The 17,038-nt window shown below is 46.3% G+C and overlaps 1 protein-coding gene across 1 annotated transcript in view; it reads right to left on the bottom strand.

Moving 5' to 3' along the window:
• Window positions 1-5,657: 5,657 nt before the first annotated feature.
• The window catches only part of Akap12 (A kinase (PRKA) anchor protein (gravin) 12), a 93,143-nt gene continuing 81,762 nt past the window's right edge, over window positions 5,658-17,038 (bottom strand). Inside the window, exons 3-4 of the mRNA NM_031185.3 lie at window positions 7,190-11,987; window positions 5,658-6,651 (exon numbers count right to left, since the gene is read on the bottom strand). Of these exons, the coding sequence (NP_112462.1) occupies window positions 7,198-11,987 (4,790 nt within the window). The 3' untranslated portion in view covers window positions 5,658-6,651; window positions 7,190-7,197. The remainder of the gene's footprint in view (window positions 6,652-7,189; window positions 11,988-17,038) is intronic.

The raw sequence follows: 17,038 nt of genomic DNA, 5'->3' as shown, positions 1-17,038 counted from the left end.
TTCACAGAGATTGTCTTGCCTCTGGGTCCCAAGTACTGGGATTAAAGGCATGCAGCTAGCTCCACCATGCCCTGACCGAGATATTTTAAAGCCTCACATTACCACAAAGGCCCTCAAGTTTCCGTGCCACAGAATTCTCTGGAAGGCTTGAGCAGAAAGATTGTTGGCCCTACTCCTGAAAGGATATGGGTCACTCTCTGCAGGGTGGAACCCTTACGGTTCTTTTGTTGTTTTTTTTTTGGGGGGGGGGGATCTCACTTAACCTAGGCAGGCCTCAAACTCCTTAAGTAGCTCAGGATGACCTTGAACTCCAGCTTCCTCCATCCTACCCCTGCTAAGTGCTGGAATTTCAGGCAAAGGCCACCACACCTAGCTTACAACGGTGCTACAGAAAGAACCCAGAAACTGGGCAAAAGTCCTACTTGCTGAGTCTGGAGCCCAATCATTGCTCAGACATTCCCAGATAATGCTGATGCTGGTAACAATACTATGAGCAGCACAGGATTCCTGGTCATCTTTGCTGTAGAATAACTGTCCTTTCTTCTCTTCCATGAGGTTCTCAGAATTGTTGGAGTTTAAAGGCTCTACAGCTTGTTCAAAACTTTCTGTTCTCAATCTAGATGCACTCGTAATCTTTGAGCACTTAATAAGAATGTAGTCCAAGTGGCACTTGCCTAGGATGCCAACACTTGGAAAGCAGAGGCAGGAGGATTACCATGAGGCCAGTCAGAACTACTAATAAAACCGCCAGGAAACAAACAAAGAAAAGCCAAGACACCTTGGAGGATGGGGTAGGAGGTTCATTAGGTGTTCCAACTGACCTTGGGCTGCAGAGTGAGTTCAGGGTTAGCCTGGGGTAAACTGAGCCTTTGCTTAAGGAGAGAGGGATAGGGTAGGAGGAAGAAGAGAGAAAGCAAGGTAACACATCACTAAATTTTCCAAGAAATAGCCTGGTCTTCCCCTTCACAAGGGTTTGGGGGTGGGGAGTGGAGAAGATGAGAGCCAGGCGTAGTAGCACAGGCCATGAATGCCAGCACTCCCGACAACCAGGTGACTCTTGGAGTTAAGAGGACAGCCTGGTACACACAGCAGGCCCGGTCTAAAAACAGACAAAGCATAGCCCCAGAGGCTCTGCCCAAAGTTCAGAGCTCCCCACCATCGCATCACCATCTTCCCAATACTTCATTCTTCACCATTTTTCTATAAATATTTAAATGGATAGATTTAAAAAATGTTTCTCCTTTAATCCCAGCACTCGGGAGGCAGAGGCAGGCAAATTTCTGAGTTCAAGGACAGTCTGGTCTACAGAGTGAGTTCCAGGACAGCCAGGGCTACACAGAGAAACCCTGTCTTGAAAAACAAAAAACAAAACAAAACAAAAAACAACAACAAAAAAAAAAAACCATAAGGGAGGTCAAAGCCATTATTCCAAAACTATCAAACTATGCAGAGGTGACTGCAGCATGTGCCCTCTCTCACGCAAGGCTTCTGGGGGTTTCTTACTTTCATAGCAAGAAAATACTATATTAGTACATTCCATCTTTACATTCCATCTGCATGAGTGTGTGTGTGTGTGTATGTGTGTGACAGAGAGAGAGAGAGAGAACATGAGTGGTACCCATGGAGGCCAGAGAAAGACATTCTGTCCCTTGCAGCTGGAGTTACCACTGTTATAAATTCTCTCTTCCTCCTCCCACATGAGTGCTGGGAACTGGACTCAGGTCCAGTTAACTGAAAGAAGAGAGCTCTGAATGCTGAGCTAGCTATCTCTCCAGTCACTCTTTACAAAACAGTACGAGTAAGTTCTAAGTATGGCCTGTCTTGCCTCTGTTGGATGGTATATTCCTGTGTGACAACCAGACCCTCCATACTAGGGCATAGAGATCTTGTTGACTTTGAGGTCAGCTGCTATTTGACACTGTTCCTGGGGAAACATAAACATCTACTCACTCCAGATAGGTAAGCAACAAGAGATCAAATTAAGGTTACTTACAAAAGTATAGTGTGAGGGGTTATTTATAGGAGCAGAAAGGTCCCAAAGACAACTCCATCACTGAAGCTTTCCCCAGCATGAGTAAACCCTGGAACTGAGTGCATGACTTGCAGGCAGCTCCATGGGTCCCAGAGTATCTCTTCTAGGTAGCTCAGTTGGTCTGGGCCTCTTCCAGGAAGTTTAGCTGCTCTGAGAGTCACCCAGCAGCTGTTAGTGTTTAAATAAGCCTGGGGAGGGAGGGGCCTATTAATTGTGGTCAGTTTCAGGAACATCCTGAAACTCCTGAGTTGTTGTTTACTTTCTGAGCTTCCAGGGTTGACTGCTTCTTTTGAGGAAATTGCTACACAAAACCAGCTACAGTTCCACAAGGGAGAGAAGAAAGGGATGGAGAAAGAATGCAAAGGAAGGGGGCAGGGTGGCACCAAGCCAAAATTTCTATGATAAACTTAAAGAAATTTTTTAAGGAACTGGGTATAATATGGTGGCCCATTCCTCTGTATCTCAACTGCTCAAAATAAAAATATTGGTAAAATGAGATGGTATTATAGTTTCCATCTCAGTGGTACAGTGTTTTCTGTGGGTTTTTTTTGGGGGGGGGGTTGTTTGTTTGGTTTGCTTGCTGGAAAATGGATGACCAACCCTGAGTGCGGGCAGGATCATCTTGTAAGACCCCCCCGAAGCTGGGCCTCCACTCAAGTCCTGGGATGAGCTGGCCAGCACCCCAATGACTCGAGAGAAAACCACACCTGATGCAAACTGCAAGAGGTTTTATTATCAGCTAGCTGAGGACAAACTCCTTGCGCCCTGCAGGGCAGGGGAGTTCAACCCCGAGCAGTGACAGTAGGGGGCTTTTAACAGCTACAGCTAGCTGAGGAATTGGGAGGAGTTGGTAAGAGTTGGTAAGAGTTGGGAAGAGTTGGGAAGAGTTGGGAGGAGTTGGGAGGAGTGTTCTTCTCTGCCCGGATGTCCTTGGTAAAATTACAATTATTGCATCTCTGGCTGTAAGGCTCAGAAACAAAAAGGCTTTTTGCTGGCTATAGAGAACAAAGAGCTTCTTTCTGGCTGTATTTTTAGAGATCAGGGAAAACAAGCTTGGGGAACGTCCAGGGGCTTTACCTTCTAGGGAGAAACACTCTAAGCCGGGGGTCTCACAATCTTATTGATTGGGATTGTAACAAGAAAGAAAGAGAAGCCGGCTAAGCACTAGTTAGCTTCCAATGCCCATAGTGTAACCAGCTGCCAACTGCTGATTCCTTACGGCCACAGAGTAACTAGCTATCCGTCCCCCCCCCCCCCGACTCCACCCCAGGACAGAAACAATCCTTCCTCCCTTAAGTTCCTCAGTGTCATATTTGCTCACAGCCATGAGACAACTAATTGAGAAAATTTCATGGGCATCTCAGATTGGGCCTTTCCTAGATAACTGCGTCACACTCCACATCCACACTGCCTCTGTGTCCAGGTTACTAATGTAGAACTTAATTCTTTGCCCTCTCAATTCCCGCAACACAATCAGTACTTTGATGGTTCTCTAAGACAATAAAATTATTTATGTGCATGTGTTACATCTGTGTACATAAGCACATGTGTGTGCAAGTACCTGTAGATGCCAGAAGGCGGTATGCAGTTACAGATGGTTGACACCCAGTGTGGGTAATGAGAACTGGAGAGCATCAAGTGCTTTTAACCACTGAGCCATCTCTCCATCTCCTGATAATCCTTTTGATATATTTTTTGTTTTTTATGTATATAGATGTTCACCTATATGTCTCTGTGTGCACCATTTGCATGCCATGCCCAGATTCTAGAAAAGAACCTTTGATCTTTTGCAACTGGAGTTTTGATTGATTGTGAATTGTCTAGTGTAGGTGCTGGGGACCAAGCCCAAGGAATCTGAGAGAACAGGAAGTGCTCTTAACCACTGAGCCATCTCTCCAGTCCCAGAAGAGATCTTCAAATCTTAAAAAGTCATTTTTCTTTTTTTCTTTTTTTGGTTTTTTGAGACAGGGTTTCTCTGTATAGCCCTGGCTGTCCTGGAGCTCTCTCTGTAGACCAGGCTGGCCTAGAACTCAGAAATCCGCCTGTCTCTGCCTCCCGAGTGCTGGGACTAAAGGCGTGTGCCACCACCGCCCAACAAAAAGTCATTTTTCTTCTGAAGTGTGGCCACTGACACATTGCTCAAGCTCTAGTGGAGGCTGGTGAGATGGCTTAGCAGGTAAGAGCACTGACTGCTCCGAAGGTCCTGAGTTCAAATCCCAGCAACCACAAGGTGGCTCACAGCCACTTGTAATGAGATCTGACTCCCCCTTCTGGTGCGCCTGAAGACCGCTACAGTGTACTTATGTATAATAATAAATCTAAAAAAAAAAGTTCCAGCGTACAGCCCCACACCCATGCTCACTGGCAGTACTAACTGCAATTAATGAGTTACAAAAAGGGCACAGTAGAGAAGGGTAGATAACAAAGTTGAGAGAGGGATGTGTTGATTGTAGATGGGGGTATGGTGGGTAGGCATAATTAAAATACATGCATGAATTTCCAGGATCAAATGAGGCTCAAGAGGCGAAATGCTCTCACTAGACTGTATATACCAACCTGTCCTGTATTATTCCTGCCCTACTTCCCAAAAGCTAGGATCAAGTCAGAGGTATACCCCATGGGGCCCTTTCTGGGGAATTGAAGAAAGGGAGTCTTATCTGGTTATTTGTTGATGTCTTACATTTCTATTATGGTGAAGAGACACCAAGGGCAAGGCAACTTATAGATTTATTGGTGCTTAAGTTTCACAGGGTGAGTTCATGGCCGTCAAGGTGGGGAGCATGGCAGGCATGGTGCTGGAGCCATAGCTGAGAGCTTACATCTTGAGACACAACCACAAGGTGGAGAGCAGCCAACTGGGAATATGGTATGGGTTTCTGGAACCTACAAGTCCACCTGCTTAGTGACACACGTCCTTATCCTTCCCCAACAGTTTTTTAAACATATGAGCCTATGTGGCCATTCTCATTTGAAACATTATAGTTGGTGTGTTAGGGGAGTTCATACTGACTATTCAGAAATTGCCTGAAACTGTATTTGCATGCGTTCTCTAGATAGACCTCCATTTACCAGAGCTGCAAGTACCTTTACTATTTGAGCCATTTTGCCAACCCTTATTTTTGTTTAGGGGGGGGAAAAAGGCAACTTTTTTTTTTTTTAAGGAAATAGTTATATTTGTTTTTGTTTTAAGGTTTTTCAAGAAAGGTTTTCTCTATGTAACGCCTCTAGCTGTCCTGAAACTCTTTGTAGACCAAGCTGGCCTCAGACTCAGAGATCCACCTGTCTCTTCTTCACCATGTTCAGCAGGTTGTTTTTTGTTTTGTCTTTATGCTTTTAAAATAAAGCCTCAGTCATTTTTAGCTAGTCTGAAACTTCCAGCAATTCTCTTGCCTCTGCCTTCCAAGGGCTGGGATTACAGGTTTGTACCCCACCTCCTGGTTATACTGGTTTCCTTCAACAAAACCCACCCCGTCATGACTTCTTCTAATTCTGTAACAAACCAGTACAAAGTAATGTCTTCATGGGGTGACTAGTAAGAAAGTTTCTCTCATTGTCTTCTCCTTGCCAGTATCTTATAGTAAGTATGTGATCCAGGCCCCTCAGTATTTAATAAAAAAACAGTGAATATAAGTGAAGCAAATATTTTTATTGAAATCAGTTGTCAAATCACAATTTATCCAAAGGAACATAATGTAACATTGTTCTTAAAAGAAGGGGCACAGATATAATACAGACAAACTCCAGTATCTATCAAAATACCATCTGTAAAGAGCAGGTCTCACTTCAATCTGCATATGAATTCGGTCCAGCCTAGAAGAGTACAATCCAAAAAGTAACAACAAATTCCTTCTGCGTTAGGAAATAGCTCATGGCCATGGCACACTCATCTGTCCATATTGTTAAGAGATGGGGCTTAATCTGACACTAAGGAGACTTCTTTCCAACCTGGACTGGATTAGAAAAAAAAAAAAAAAATGTTGTCGTAATGTTGGGACATTCTGAATGTCTCAAAATGGAGTTTTTATTTCTGAGCTCACTGTGCATAGGAAAACAACCACTTTCAGAGGACTACGAGCCCACAGAGTTAAGCATCAGTAAACTTTAAAAAGACTTGTATCTTCCTGCCAGGAATGTTATTTCTCTGTTTGCTGCAGGTTACAGTTGAGGCTTGGGGCTTCTCAAAGCTTCGCTATGGCTGCACACCCATTATATACTGCATAATACAAAAGGCATGTGCTTAAACCTTAGAAAAAAAATATACAATAGGTACAGGAGGAGGACTACATAAAACATACATATAAATACATAAAGGAGGAGGCTCCAGTTTGAGAAGTGGGACTAGGTATTGCCGACATTGGTTCCAGGTGGAGAAAGCAGGACCTTAACTCTGAAATACATGGCACCAAGGGGCAAATCAAGGGCAGTCTTGAAAAGAGGAAATGTTAGCTGGCTCTAGCTCCCGATGCAGCCTCAGGATTGTCGGGGTGCTCTGCAGGGTTGAAATCATTGGACGGCTCTGCTCTCTGCACCTCAAGGGCTCTGAAATTTTGGTCTCAAGGTCCCAACAGCAGCATCTTGTTCCGTGACTTCACTTCACATTCTAGTTTTACAATGAGCAACTGGAGAAAGAAGAGAGAGAAGAGATAAAATTCCCCTTTCTTTCCTCATTGTATGGACAACAGGATAACTGCCCAAGAGCCACAGGAATGGGGAGCTCTGGGTATGGGGAGCTCCAGGCCCTAAATTAAAGTGTTAAAAGTTTTGGCTGAGCTGGGTGTGATGGTGCACACCTTTAATCTCAGTGGGGGAAGGAGAGAGGCGAGGCTAGCCTGGTCTGCATGGTGAGTTCCAGGACAGCCAGGACTACATAGTGAGACCTGGGCTCAAAACAACAACAGCAGCAGCAAAATTAAGCCATTATTTTCATTATATCAGCAAGACTTGGGATTCTGATGAGGTAAAAAAAAAAAAAAACAAACAAAAAAACCAAACCAAACAAAAAATTCAAATATCCACCCTAGATCCAACTGTAGTTGATAATTATTTCCAACTGAAGGTTGGTTCTGTATAAAATCAGTTATCTGTCTGTGTAATTGCATAGATGGGGCAGGGAAACGGGTGGAGGAGGACTAGCCATCCAGAAGGAAGTTTACCTACCTCACGTCTTAGGATTCTGTCAGGTCTCCCTTTGGCTCCTGTAGGTCGTCCTCTTCTGTCTGGGCCTTGTTCATTTCTTCTTTCAGGGCATCTCCTTCCTCGGTTAGCTTTGGTCCGTTGGTGTCTGGGGACTCTTTGGTTAGATTTCCAGAGGCATCCGCCTCTGCCTTGGCTAAGCTTTGGTGCTGGGGGCCGTCAGCAGCATGTTCCTTTTCATCTTTGCACTGAAGAGGCAGCTTCTCAACACTTTCTTTGACACTGGCACTTTCAACTGCAAGCGTGGTGATCATTTCTGAAGCCTTGCTCATGCCTTCAGAACTATCAGAAACCGCAAGTCCTTCCTGGGCTACGGCACTGAGTGTTCCATCTTGGGGGGAGACTTGAAGGTCGCTTTCATCTTTGTCCAGCATCTGTTGTGCTCCCTGGCTGTCAGCCTGCATCACAGGAACCTGATTCTGTAAATCAGAAGCGTGGGTTTCGGGGGCTGTTTCTGTACGTGCAAACTGGTCGACGGCTGTCTGGATGACACTCTGGACAATCTTATTGCTCTTACTCTCAAGTTCCAAGATCTCAGGTTCAGCCCTGAGGATTTTCTCTCTTGCTGCACTCTCCTTGCCGGCAGCATCAGGACCAGCATCTGGCTTGTTATCTTCATCTGATCTCTGTTTCTGGGATGCGCTCACTTCTCTTTGAAGGTCAGAATGTAGGATGCTTTCAGGAGCAGGAGTTACTATTATTGGGATGGACTCTGCCTGAGACTCAGGCCCCTGGGGCACGGTGTCCTCTCCATGCTGAAGAGTCCCGTAGCCACCGGTTTCGGAGAGCTTCTCAGCTGGTAATGATTGCGCACCTGCACACTCCAAACTTTCATCCATCTCTGAAGTTGCCACAGTTTCTTCGACCTTTTTCACAGCTTCGGTTGTTTGAGTGACTGGTGTGTCTGAGCTTTGAACTTGAACCTCTATGCAATCTGCTTTGTCTTGGTCTGGGAGAGAAGGGCTTCCTTCAAGGCTGCCCAGTGCCTTTCCCCTCTCTGAGTGAGGCATGTCAGCTGTCAGGACTGGCTTAGGGTGGGTTCCTTCATGCTCAGGAGCAGCTGTTTCCTGCTCATGTTCTTCACTGGCTTGCTCTGTCTTGGTCTCTGTTTCCTCCTTTTCAACGTCGGTTCCCATCTCTCTTTTCTCCGGGCTAATACTCTGTTCTTCATTACTCTCAGTTTCCTGACATCTGGCCACTTCCATTACTTCACTGTCACGTGTCAAGTCAGCAGTCTTTTGACTGTTGGGTCCAGTGTGCACAGGCACCTCCAGTTCTTTAACACACTGTCCGTCTTTGACTTTTTCTCCATCAAACTGGCCAGCCTCACCCTCTTGACCCACCTCAGCCTTTGCCAGAATAGGCACTGCCCCGGCAGCCAGCGCTTGTGTGGGTTCTAGAACATCCCTTCCTGGTTTTTCCCTGTGTTCTTCCTGGGCTGGAAAACTAGATGGTGTTGAAGGCCCCTCCGTCTGAGCAGCAGCTGCCTCCTCTTCAGTGACCTGTGACTGCTTGACGGCGGCAATGGCATTACTGTCCTGGCTGTCAACGGTCTCGTCTTGCTGTGTCCCGTTTGGAGTGTCTGAATCTGCGAGGGGAGTACTTCCATTTGTCTCACTGTCTGTCAAGGTTTCAGATGACTCAGGGGCCACAGCCTGTTCCATCAGCTGCTGGTGCTTGATAACCTGGCATGTGGTGGCACGGTCTACATCCTCTGTGACTTCAGGAACTTCAAGGCTCTCTGGGGTAGCCTGTACAGTCTCGGAGCCCTGTGCAAGATGCTCAGTTTCAGCTTCCTGCACGGGTCCTTCCGGCACAACATCCTTCTCTTTCTCGGTAGCCAGCACCTCGGAGTCCTCCTCTACCTCCTCCACCTTCTCCAGTGCTTTCGGCCCTGCTCTCTGCAGAGTCTGGGTTGCAGGCACCTGGGAGTCCTCTTTCACTTTGTCTGCAACGGCTTGGAGGACGGCCTGCGTCTGGCGCTCCTGTTCTTCCGTATCTAGCATGCCACCCTCTACCTCCTGAACTGGGGTGGCTTCCTCTGTGGTGTCCGGGGAGTCGGACAGCTGGGAAACTGCAGACACCATGTCTGTGGTCTCTTCTGCCCCTGATGCTTCGGTAAGTTCTTCAGCGCGGAGCGCCTCTGTGGTTTCTGCGGCTGTCACTGCTTCTGAGGTAAAATCCACTTCACTGGTGACTATGTCGTCATGGGCATCTTTGCCCCCTGGTAAAGTCTGGGCGAGTGCAGGAGTTGCTTCTGCAGTGATGTCTTTTTCAGTGACCTCTCCAACAGGCGGTGTGGCCACTCCCTCTGCGTGCTCAAGAGGTTCTGTCATGGAAGCAGATATCCACGAAGGGGACCGCTCTTCGGCACTGGTGACTGCCCTGGTCCCATCAATGACCGCGACACTCACGGTGTGAACCAGAGTCTTACTAAGCTCCTCAGACACATACACAGCCCCCTTCAGCTGGGGCAGCTCCACGTTCTCCTGAGCTCGCTGCGCTTCCAGCTTCTCTCTCTCTACCGCATCGTACTCAGACAGAGGCACAACAGCTGGGACGTCGGGGTCGTCCTCATTGATCTCTCCTGGCCCCGAGTCTTCAACGGCGGCCTGTTCTTGCTTCCCATCTGCCCTTTTCTTCCGCCGTCCAGGAATAAATTTCTTAATGGAAACCCAAGATTCCTCTCTACTTGGTTCGATCTCGGAGGCCAACTGCTCTGCACCGGAGTCTTCGGCTCTCTCTTCCAGTTTTGACTTGGATTTTTTTCGTGGAGTGACTAATCTCTTAAATGACTCCCAGGTGGAGACGCCCTCCCCTTCAGAAGGGCTTCCAGCTGGCTCGGGTGAGGAACTTCCGTGCGCTTGGTCTTGTTCCTGGGTGCTGGCAGGAAGAGCATCTGCTTCTTTGTCTTTGCTAGCCTCCTCCGCTCTGTGGCCATCCCCTCCCAGTGTTCTTGGCCCTCCTTCATCATCTGAAGAGGATGCCTTCCTCGCTCTCTTCTTGGACGATCCGACACAAATCAACGCCTCCCAAGACACTGAAGTATCCACCCTGCGCTTTGGCTCCTCTGACCTTTGCTCCTCGCCAACCGCTCTGACCTCATCCTGCATTCCAGACGCCGTGCTCTCCGTGGAGGACAAGGTGGCACTCTTGACCTTATCCAGCTCTTCTTCCTTGTCGCTCTCAGAAGGTCTTCGGACCCGTTTCTTGGGTGTCACCATCTTTTTGAAGGATGCCCAGGGGGTGATCCCTTCCCTTTTCTTCTCTCCGTCGGAAGTCGCTCCTTCCTCAGCTTCCGCTTCCTGGGGTGCTTCCGATGGCCCCTTCTCCAGACACGCGATCTCCTCGGGCTCTTCAGGGGAAGAGGCAGAGCTCTCTCCCTTCTGCTCGTCAGCACTCTCTGGGGACTCGGTTTGAATGTGTTGGTATTCTCCTGGCTCTTCATCTCCCCCGCCTCCTCCTCTCTTCCCCTTCTGCTTCTTCCCGGAGAGCTTCTTTAAGCCCGAACTGCTGAAGAGCTTCTTCAGGGGACTTCCCTGTACCTTGATTCTCTCCTGAGAGGACAGCATCTCCACCTCACTGACAATGCCTTCGGGGTGTTTGGGTAGCATCTTCTCTTCAGGACTTAGATCTGTCAGCTGAGTATGGTCACCCCCAGAGACGCATACTTCTTTGGTCTTCATCAGCTCCTCCACAGGCTCAGCTTCCTGGGGGACCTCCTGGGTCTCAGCCAGTTTCTCAGGGGGCAAGGATTCTCCCGATCCTTCCACCACCACATCCCCTTCCACCTCTGCTCCTCCTTGCCCTTTCGTCATCTTCTCCACGGTGCTCACGTGGACCTCTGCAACAACTTCTTGGTGGGCTTCCGTCTTCTCATCAAACACTTCCGTTGCCAAAGGAGCACACTTCTCCGACAATGCCTCCAGGTCACCGACCTGGTCTTCCAAAGGCAACTCCACCTTCTCATAGTCGGCTGACAACCTGGCCTGGTCTGTGCCTTCTGCAGGCTCCTGCTCCTCGGCTGGGGCTGGCTCTGTCTTTTCCCCTTCTTCCTCGTCTACTTTTTCAGCCTCTTGCTCCTTTCTCTTCTCGGAAGTTTCCAGATCATCTTCCTTTGGTTTCTTGAAGCTGGTCTTCTTGCGCCAGCCGGCCCAGCCGTGAGTGAAGAATTTCTTGAAGGAAGATGTTGTCTCATTGCTGACAGGGCTGGTCGGAGATTCTAGGGGCTTGGTAGGTTCTTTCTCTCGGTTTTCTTCTCCATCTTTGGCTGCTTCTTCCTCGGTCCCTTGACCAGATTCGGCTTGAAGGGGAATTTCTGTGCTGCTCTGTGCTTGCTTCAGGGTGCCTTCTTGCTTCTCTGTGGATTGCTTCAGCTCACTTTCTTTGGATGCTGATTCGCCGACGGTCTCCACTCCGGGCTCTTGGTGGTCTCCTGCTCCGACGGAGGCTTCTGCCCCTTCGCCTTCATCCTTCTTGACAGTGAGTAGCTGGACGGTATCTGACTTTTCGTTTTTATCCTTCTTCACCGTGAATTTAAAACCAACAAATTTAAATACCTTCTTGAAGCCGACGTCATTAGCTTGGGACTCAGCAGCCTGCGCCATTTCTTCCACATTGCTCTCTGAAGCAGGGATCTGTTCGATTATTTCCGGTGTTTCCTCCTGCTCGTCCTTTGTGATATCTTCAACAACTGTGGAACTGGCTGCCATTTCTTTAGCTCGGTCTTTTTCTTTCACATCTTCTGACTCTCTCTGTCCAACTATTAACAAGGGAAATGGAGAAGAAGGGAAAATTACTTTGTTCAACAAGCGTAACACTCTCCTTAGTAGTACAGCGTAGTAGATTGTGGAAGTATTTGTAAATGTTTCATAGATTGGACCATGGCTACTCCTTTCCAAGGAGCAACTAAAACCTCTTCAAAGGCGCTACACGCTTGGCTCCTTACCTCTCCTTTCTTGGCTGTTGAGATATTAGTTACATGGACTGCAGACAGAGATGCCTCAGTGCTTAATAGCACATGCTGTTTTTGTAGAGGACCTGGAGGCTCAATTCCAAACACCTACATGGTGGCTGGATCCAACATCCTGTTCTGGCCTCTATGGGCACTGAACACACAGTACACAGGTGTGTATATATGCAAGCAAAATGTATACAAGGAAAGGATATCATTTTTTAAAAATCCTCATGAATGCATGAGTAGGGATACAAAAACAAGATCCAGTAAATGAGGAGTGAGGAGTATTTTTTTTTTTTTTTTTTTGGTTTTTCGAGACAGGGTTTCTCTTTATAGCCCTGGGTGTCCTGGAACTCACTTTGTAGACCAGGCTGGCCTCGAACTCAGAAATCCACCTGCCTCTGCCTCCCGAGTGCTGGGACTAAAGGTGTGCGCCACCACGCCCGGCAAAGAGTACTATTTTTTTAAAAAAGATTTATTTATTATATGTAAGTTCACTGTAGCTATCTTCAGACACTCCAGAAGAGGGTGTCAGATCTCATTGTGAGCCACCATGGTTGTGGCTCACATGTGGTTGTGAGCCACCATGAGGTTGCTGGGATTTGAACTCAGGACCTCTGGAAGAGCAGTTAGGGCTCTTAACCACTGAGTCATCTCTCCAGCCCGAGGAGTACTATTTAAAAAACAAAATCAGGCCGGGCCTTGGTGGCACATGCCTTTGATCCCAGCACTTGGGAGGCAGAGGCAGGCGGATTCATTCTGAGTTTCAGTGCCAAACCAAATATGAAGGTGGGGGTGGGGGGTGGGGGAGGGGGAGTCGGGAAGAGGAGGTCTGTTACTTAGAGAACAGGGGCAGGAAGGACTGCAAGCTTGAGGACCATCCTGGGCAAAGTGAGACCTCGTCTCAAAAGTAAAAAATAAAGCCGGGCATGGTGAGCTATGTCTGTAATCCCAGAGAGCTTGAGAGGCAGAGGAGGTCGATTCCTGTGAGTTCCAGGATGACATAATATGTCTCAATTAAATAATCTGCCTCGGGCTGGCGAGATGGCTCAGCGGGTAAGAGCGCTGACTGCTCTTCCAAAGGTCCTGAGTGCAAATCCCAGCAACCACATGGTGGCTCACAACCATCTGTAACGAGATCTGACGCCCTCTTCTGGGTGTCTGAAGACAGCTACAGTGTACTTACATATAATAATAAATAAATAAATAAAAATAATCTGCCTCAAATAAATAAACTAAAATAATAATAAAAAATATGGTGGTCGGAATAGTACATACAGTCAAGAATCAAACGTTGCTAAATTCACTGGGAGAAAAGTTTACAGGAAGCATAAAGTTTCAGAATGTTGAAGTCTGCCCCCATAGTATAGCTGGAGCCATTTTGTTCCATGCCTGCCAGCTATTTCCTATTGTTGCTATAACATGCCTAACAGTCACTGACTGAGAAAAATAACTTGACTCAGAGCAGGGTCATGCTGACCACATACCCTGTTATGCTCTATATGCTATAAGGTTTATTAATCTTAAGAAATTCAACAACCTGGGCTGGTGAGATGGCTCAGTGGGTAAGAGCACCCGACTGCTCTTCCAAAGGTCCAGAGTTCAAATCCCAGCAACCACATGGTGGCTCACAACCATCTGTAACAAGATCTGGCGCCCTCTTCTGGAGTGTCTGAAGACAGCTACAGTATACTTACATATAATAAATAAATAAATCTTTAAAAAAAAAAAAAAAAAAGAAATTCAACAACCATAAGCTTCACTTAGGACCCAAGTGATCAGGCCTGACAACCTGTGGGAATCACTGAGAAAGCACATGTCAGATTCCCAATGAATGGAATCTAGTTGTGAGGAAATGATAGGCCAAAGGCGCCCCGTGCTCAGCCTGGTCTGCTAAGCCAATGACACAAAAGGCCAAGGTTAAGCAGGAAGGTTTGTTTGCAAGAAACTTCAAAGGCTGGAGAGGAGGGAGAAAGAATGTGGTAGGCTATTGATGATGCTGTGATTTTCTGTTATATCAGCATTTAAGGAAATTAAAAAAAAAAAAAAAAAAAAAGATTGGGTAGGGTCTGGAGAGAGCGGTTAAGAGCTGTGACTGCTCTTCCAGAGGTCCTGAGTTCAATTCCCAGCAACCACATGGTGACTCACAACCATCTGTAATGGGATCTGATGCCCTCTTCTGGTGTGTCTGAAGACAGCTACAGTGTACCCACACACATAAAATAAATAATAAATCTAAAAAAAAATAGATTAGGTGTAAAAAGTCAAACATGATTTAATGAAGCTCACGGGGCCCAGGGAACTGCAGTATGGGGGACATTAGGGACATAACTAGACCCCTCCCCCGGCACTGAATCACACAGCAGCTCACTAGCGAAAACCACCACTGAAAGCATAGTTGGTGATGGGGTGGGGTGGGGATGTTTGTAAGAATGATTTAAAATTAGGTGAGGTTTATTTTTGTAAAATGAGGGAGTGCAGGCTTTGAAAGACCAACAAGTAACTTCATTTTAGCCTAAATTCTCTGCCCCATCTTTCACAAATTATTATCAATTATCATAGGGAGGGATTTAGTATGTGATATGTTTTAATCATTTTGCTAGTCTGAGTTCAATTTCATGCACTTCTAAAGCAGCACAGGATATGTACTTCTTTATGTAACAGACGAAAAGGTCCATTCAAACTGGCGGAACATTTGACTACAGGAAGGGTAGGCAGATTGGCAGTCCAGTGCCAGCTTGGGGTACTCACAAAGATCCTGTCTCAAAATAAAACATAAACTGGGGCTGTAGTTCAGTGGTGGAGTGTTTGCCTAGTATGCTCAAGGTCCTGTGTTCCACACCCATCACCAACAACAAGGAGGATGCTGGGGAACTCCTATGATCTCATCCATCCATCTATCTATCACAAACTCGAGTGGTCCACTCATATAAGGAAGCAATATAGCTAATACATGCATATTTCAAAACTGCTATAATAAAATTTTTAGTGGTGTTACCACAATAAAATAACATGGTCACATAATGGCTACGTTAATTAGTTTGAATGGATCTATAGTCTGTGCATGGCTCCATGATTTTTGACTTGTTAGCCTTCAGAACCGTGTGCAAATATATTTACCACTTAAAACATGGAGAAAAGGAAGAGGAAAACAAAATCATACTTTGATGAAAACAGCAATTTTACTCCAGAAAATATACACAATTGTTATTTCTCTATTGAGAATCTAAAGTTAGCCAAGAGTCAGAGGTAGGCAGATCTCTGAGTTCAAGGCCAGCCTGGTCTACAGAGTGAGTTCCAGGACAGCCAGGGCTACACAGAGACCCCCCCCCCCCCACCCAATCCCCGTCTCAAAAAAAAAAAAAAAAAAAAGAGAAAGGAAGGAAGGAAGATACTCTAATTCTTTGCTTCTTGGAAGGTAAGTTATTGTGGGCTTGTGCTACAAGGTGGAGAAATAAAATCAGTCACTGACAAACTCATTAAATGTTACTAATAACTGGGAAAAGTATAAAGGATTCTCTTACTCCAAGCCCAAGACTAAAATACCCCCTTGCCTTCTCTGGGGGTAGGAAATGCAAGAATTTTCTTGAACAGGGTAATAAAGAGCAGTATTCCACACCATTGCCTCTACAAGTTAATAGGAAAGACTTTTAAATTCATTTTTAAATATTTATTTTTATTTATCTTATGTGTGTCTGTGTGAGTGAAGGCCTCGTATGTGAAATTAACACAAAAGCCAAAAGAGGGAGTCAGATCCCTTGGAAGTGGGGAGCCTGCTAAGTCCTCTTTTTTATTTATTTTTTTTCCTTCTCTCTCTGGCCTGCTAGCTCCAGCCCAAAGATTTATTATATGTAAGTACACTGTAACTGTCTTCAGACACCCCAGAAGAGGGCATCAGATCTCATTACGGATGGTTGTGAACCATCATGTGGTTGCTGAGATTTGAACTCATGACCTCTGGAAGAGCAGTCAGTGCTCTTAACTGGTGAGCATTCTCGCCAGCCCCCCCCCCCCCACCTTTAAGTCCTCTCAAGAAAGCAAGAACTCAATAGAGCAATTTCTCTAGTCTCCATAACAATTAAAAAGATTTATTTTCCCTACAAATAATTTTTTTGGGTTTTTTTTTGAGACAGGGTTTCTCTGTGTAGTCCTGGCTGTCCTGGAACTCACTCTGTAGACCAGGCTGGCCTCGAACTCAGAAATCCGCCTGCCTCTGCCTCCCGAGTGCTGGGATTAAAGGCGTGAGCCATCTCCACCGGGTGGAAAAGAAATTAAAACAAAACAAAACAAAAATCCTAGTTTATTTTTATGTGTATGTTCTGCCTGCATGTTATAAATATACTCGCACCACTCTCAGAGGTCAGGAGCAAGACGGATGGTTGTGAGCCACCAGGTGGTTATGGGAAACCAAACACAGGCCTTCCTCAAGAACAAACTGTTTTAATCACTGAGCCGTTTTCCCAGGTCCACCCTTTTCCCTTTAAATTCTACACTGGGTGCTTAGAGTTGAGCTACAGGACACAAAACAAGCAGGTGCCAGCCAACTAGCAGGACAAAACAGGTAAGGATGGCGAAGCAATACTCAAGGAACTGCTTTATGTACTCTTTTTCTAAAACAATGTTGGGGGTGGGGGGGTGGGAGTGGGGGATGGAGAGATGGCTCAGTAGTTAAGAGCACTGGCTGCTCTTGCAGAGGACCCAGGTTCAGTACCCACAGGGTAGCTCACAGCTGTCTCTAACTATGGTTCCAGGGGCTCTGACACCCTCTCACCAATGCACATACAAAATAAAAATAAATAAATAAATAAATAAATAAATAAATAAATAAATAAATAAATGCTTAGGAAGTCTTAAGT

The sequence above is a fragment of the Mus musculus genome, chromosome 10 (assembly GCF_000001635.26).
Source record: "Mus musculus strain C57BL/6J chromosome 10, GRCm38.p6 C57BL/6J".
In the NCBI taxonomy this organism is placed as follows: Eukaryota; Metazoa; Chordata; class Mammalia; order Rodentia; family Muridae; genus Mus; species Mus musculus.
The sequence above is the reverse complement of the archived record's forward strand: the minus strand, read 5'-3'. Positions and strand labels throughout refer to the sequence as shown.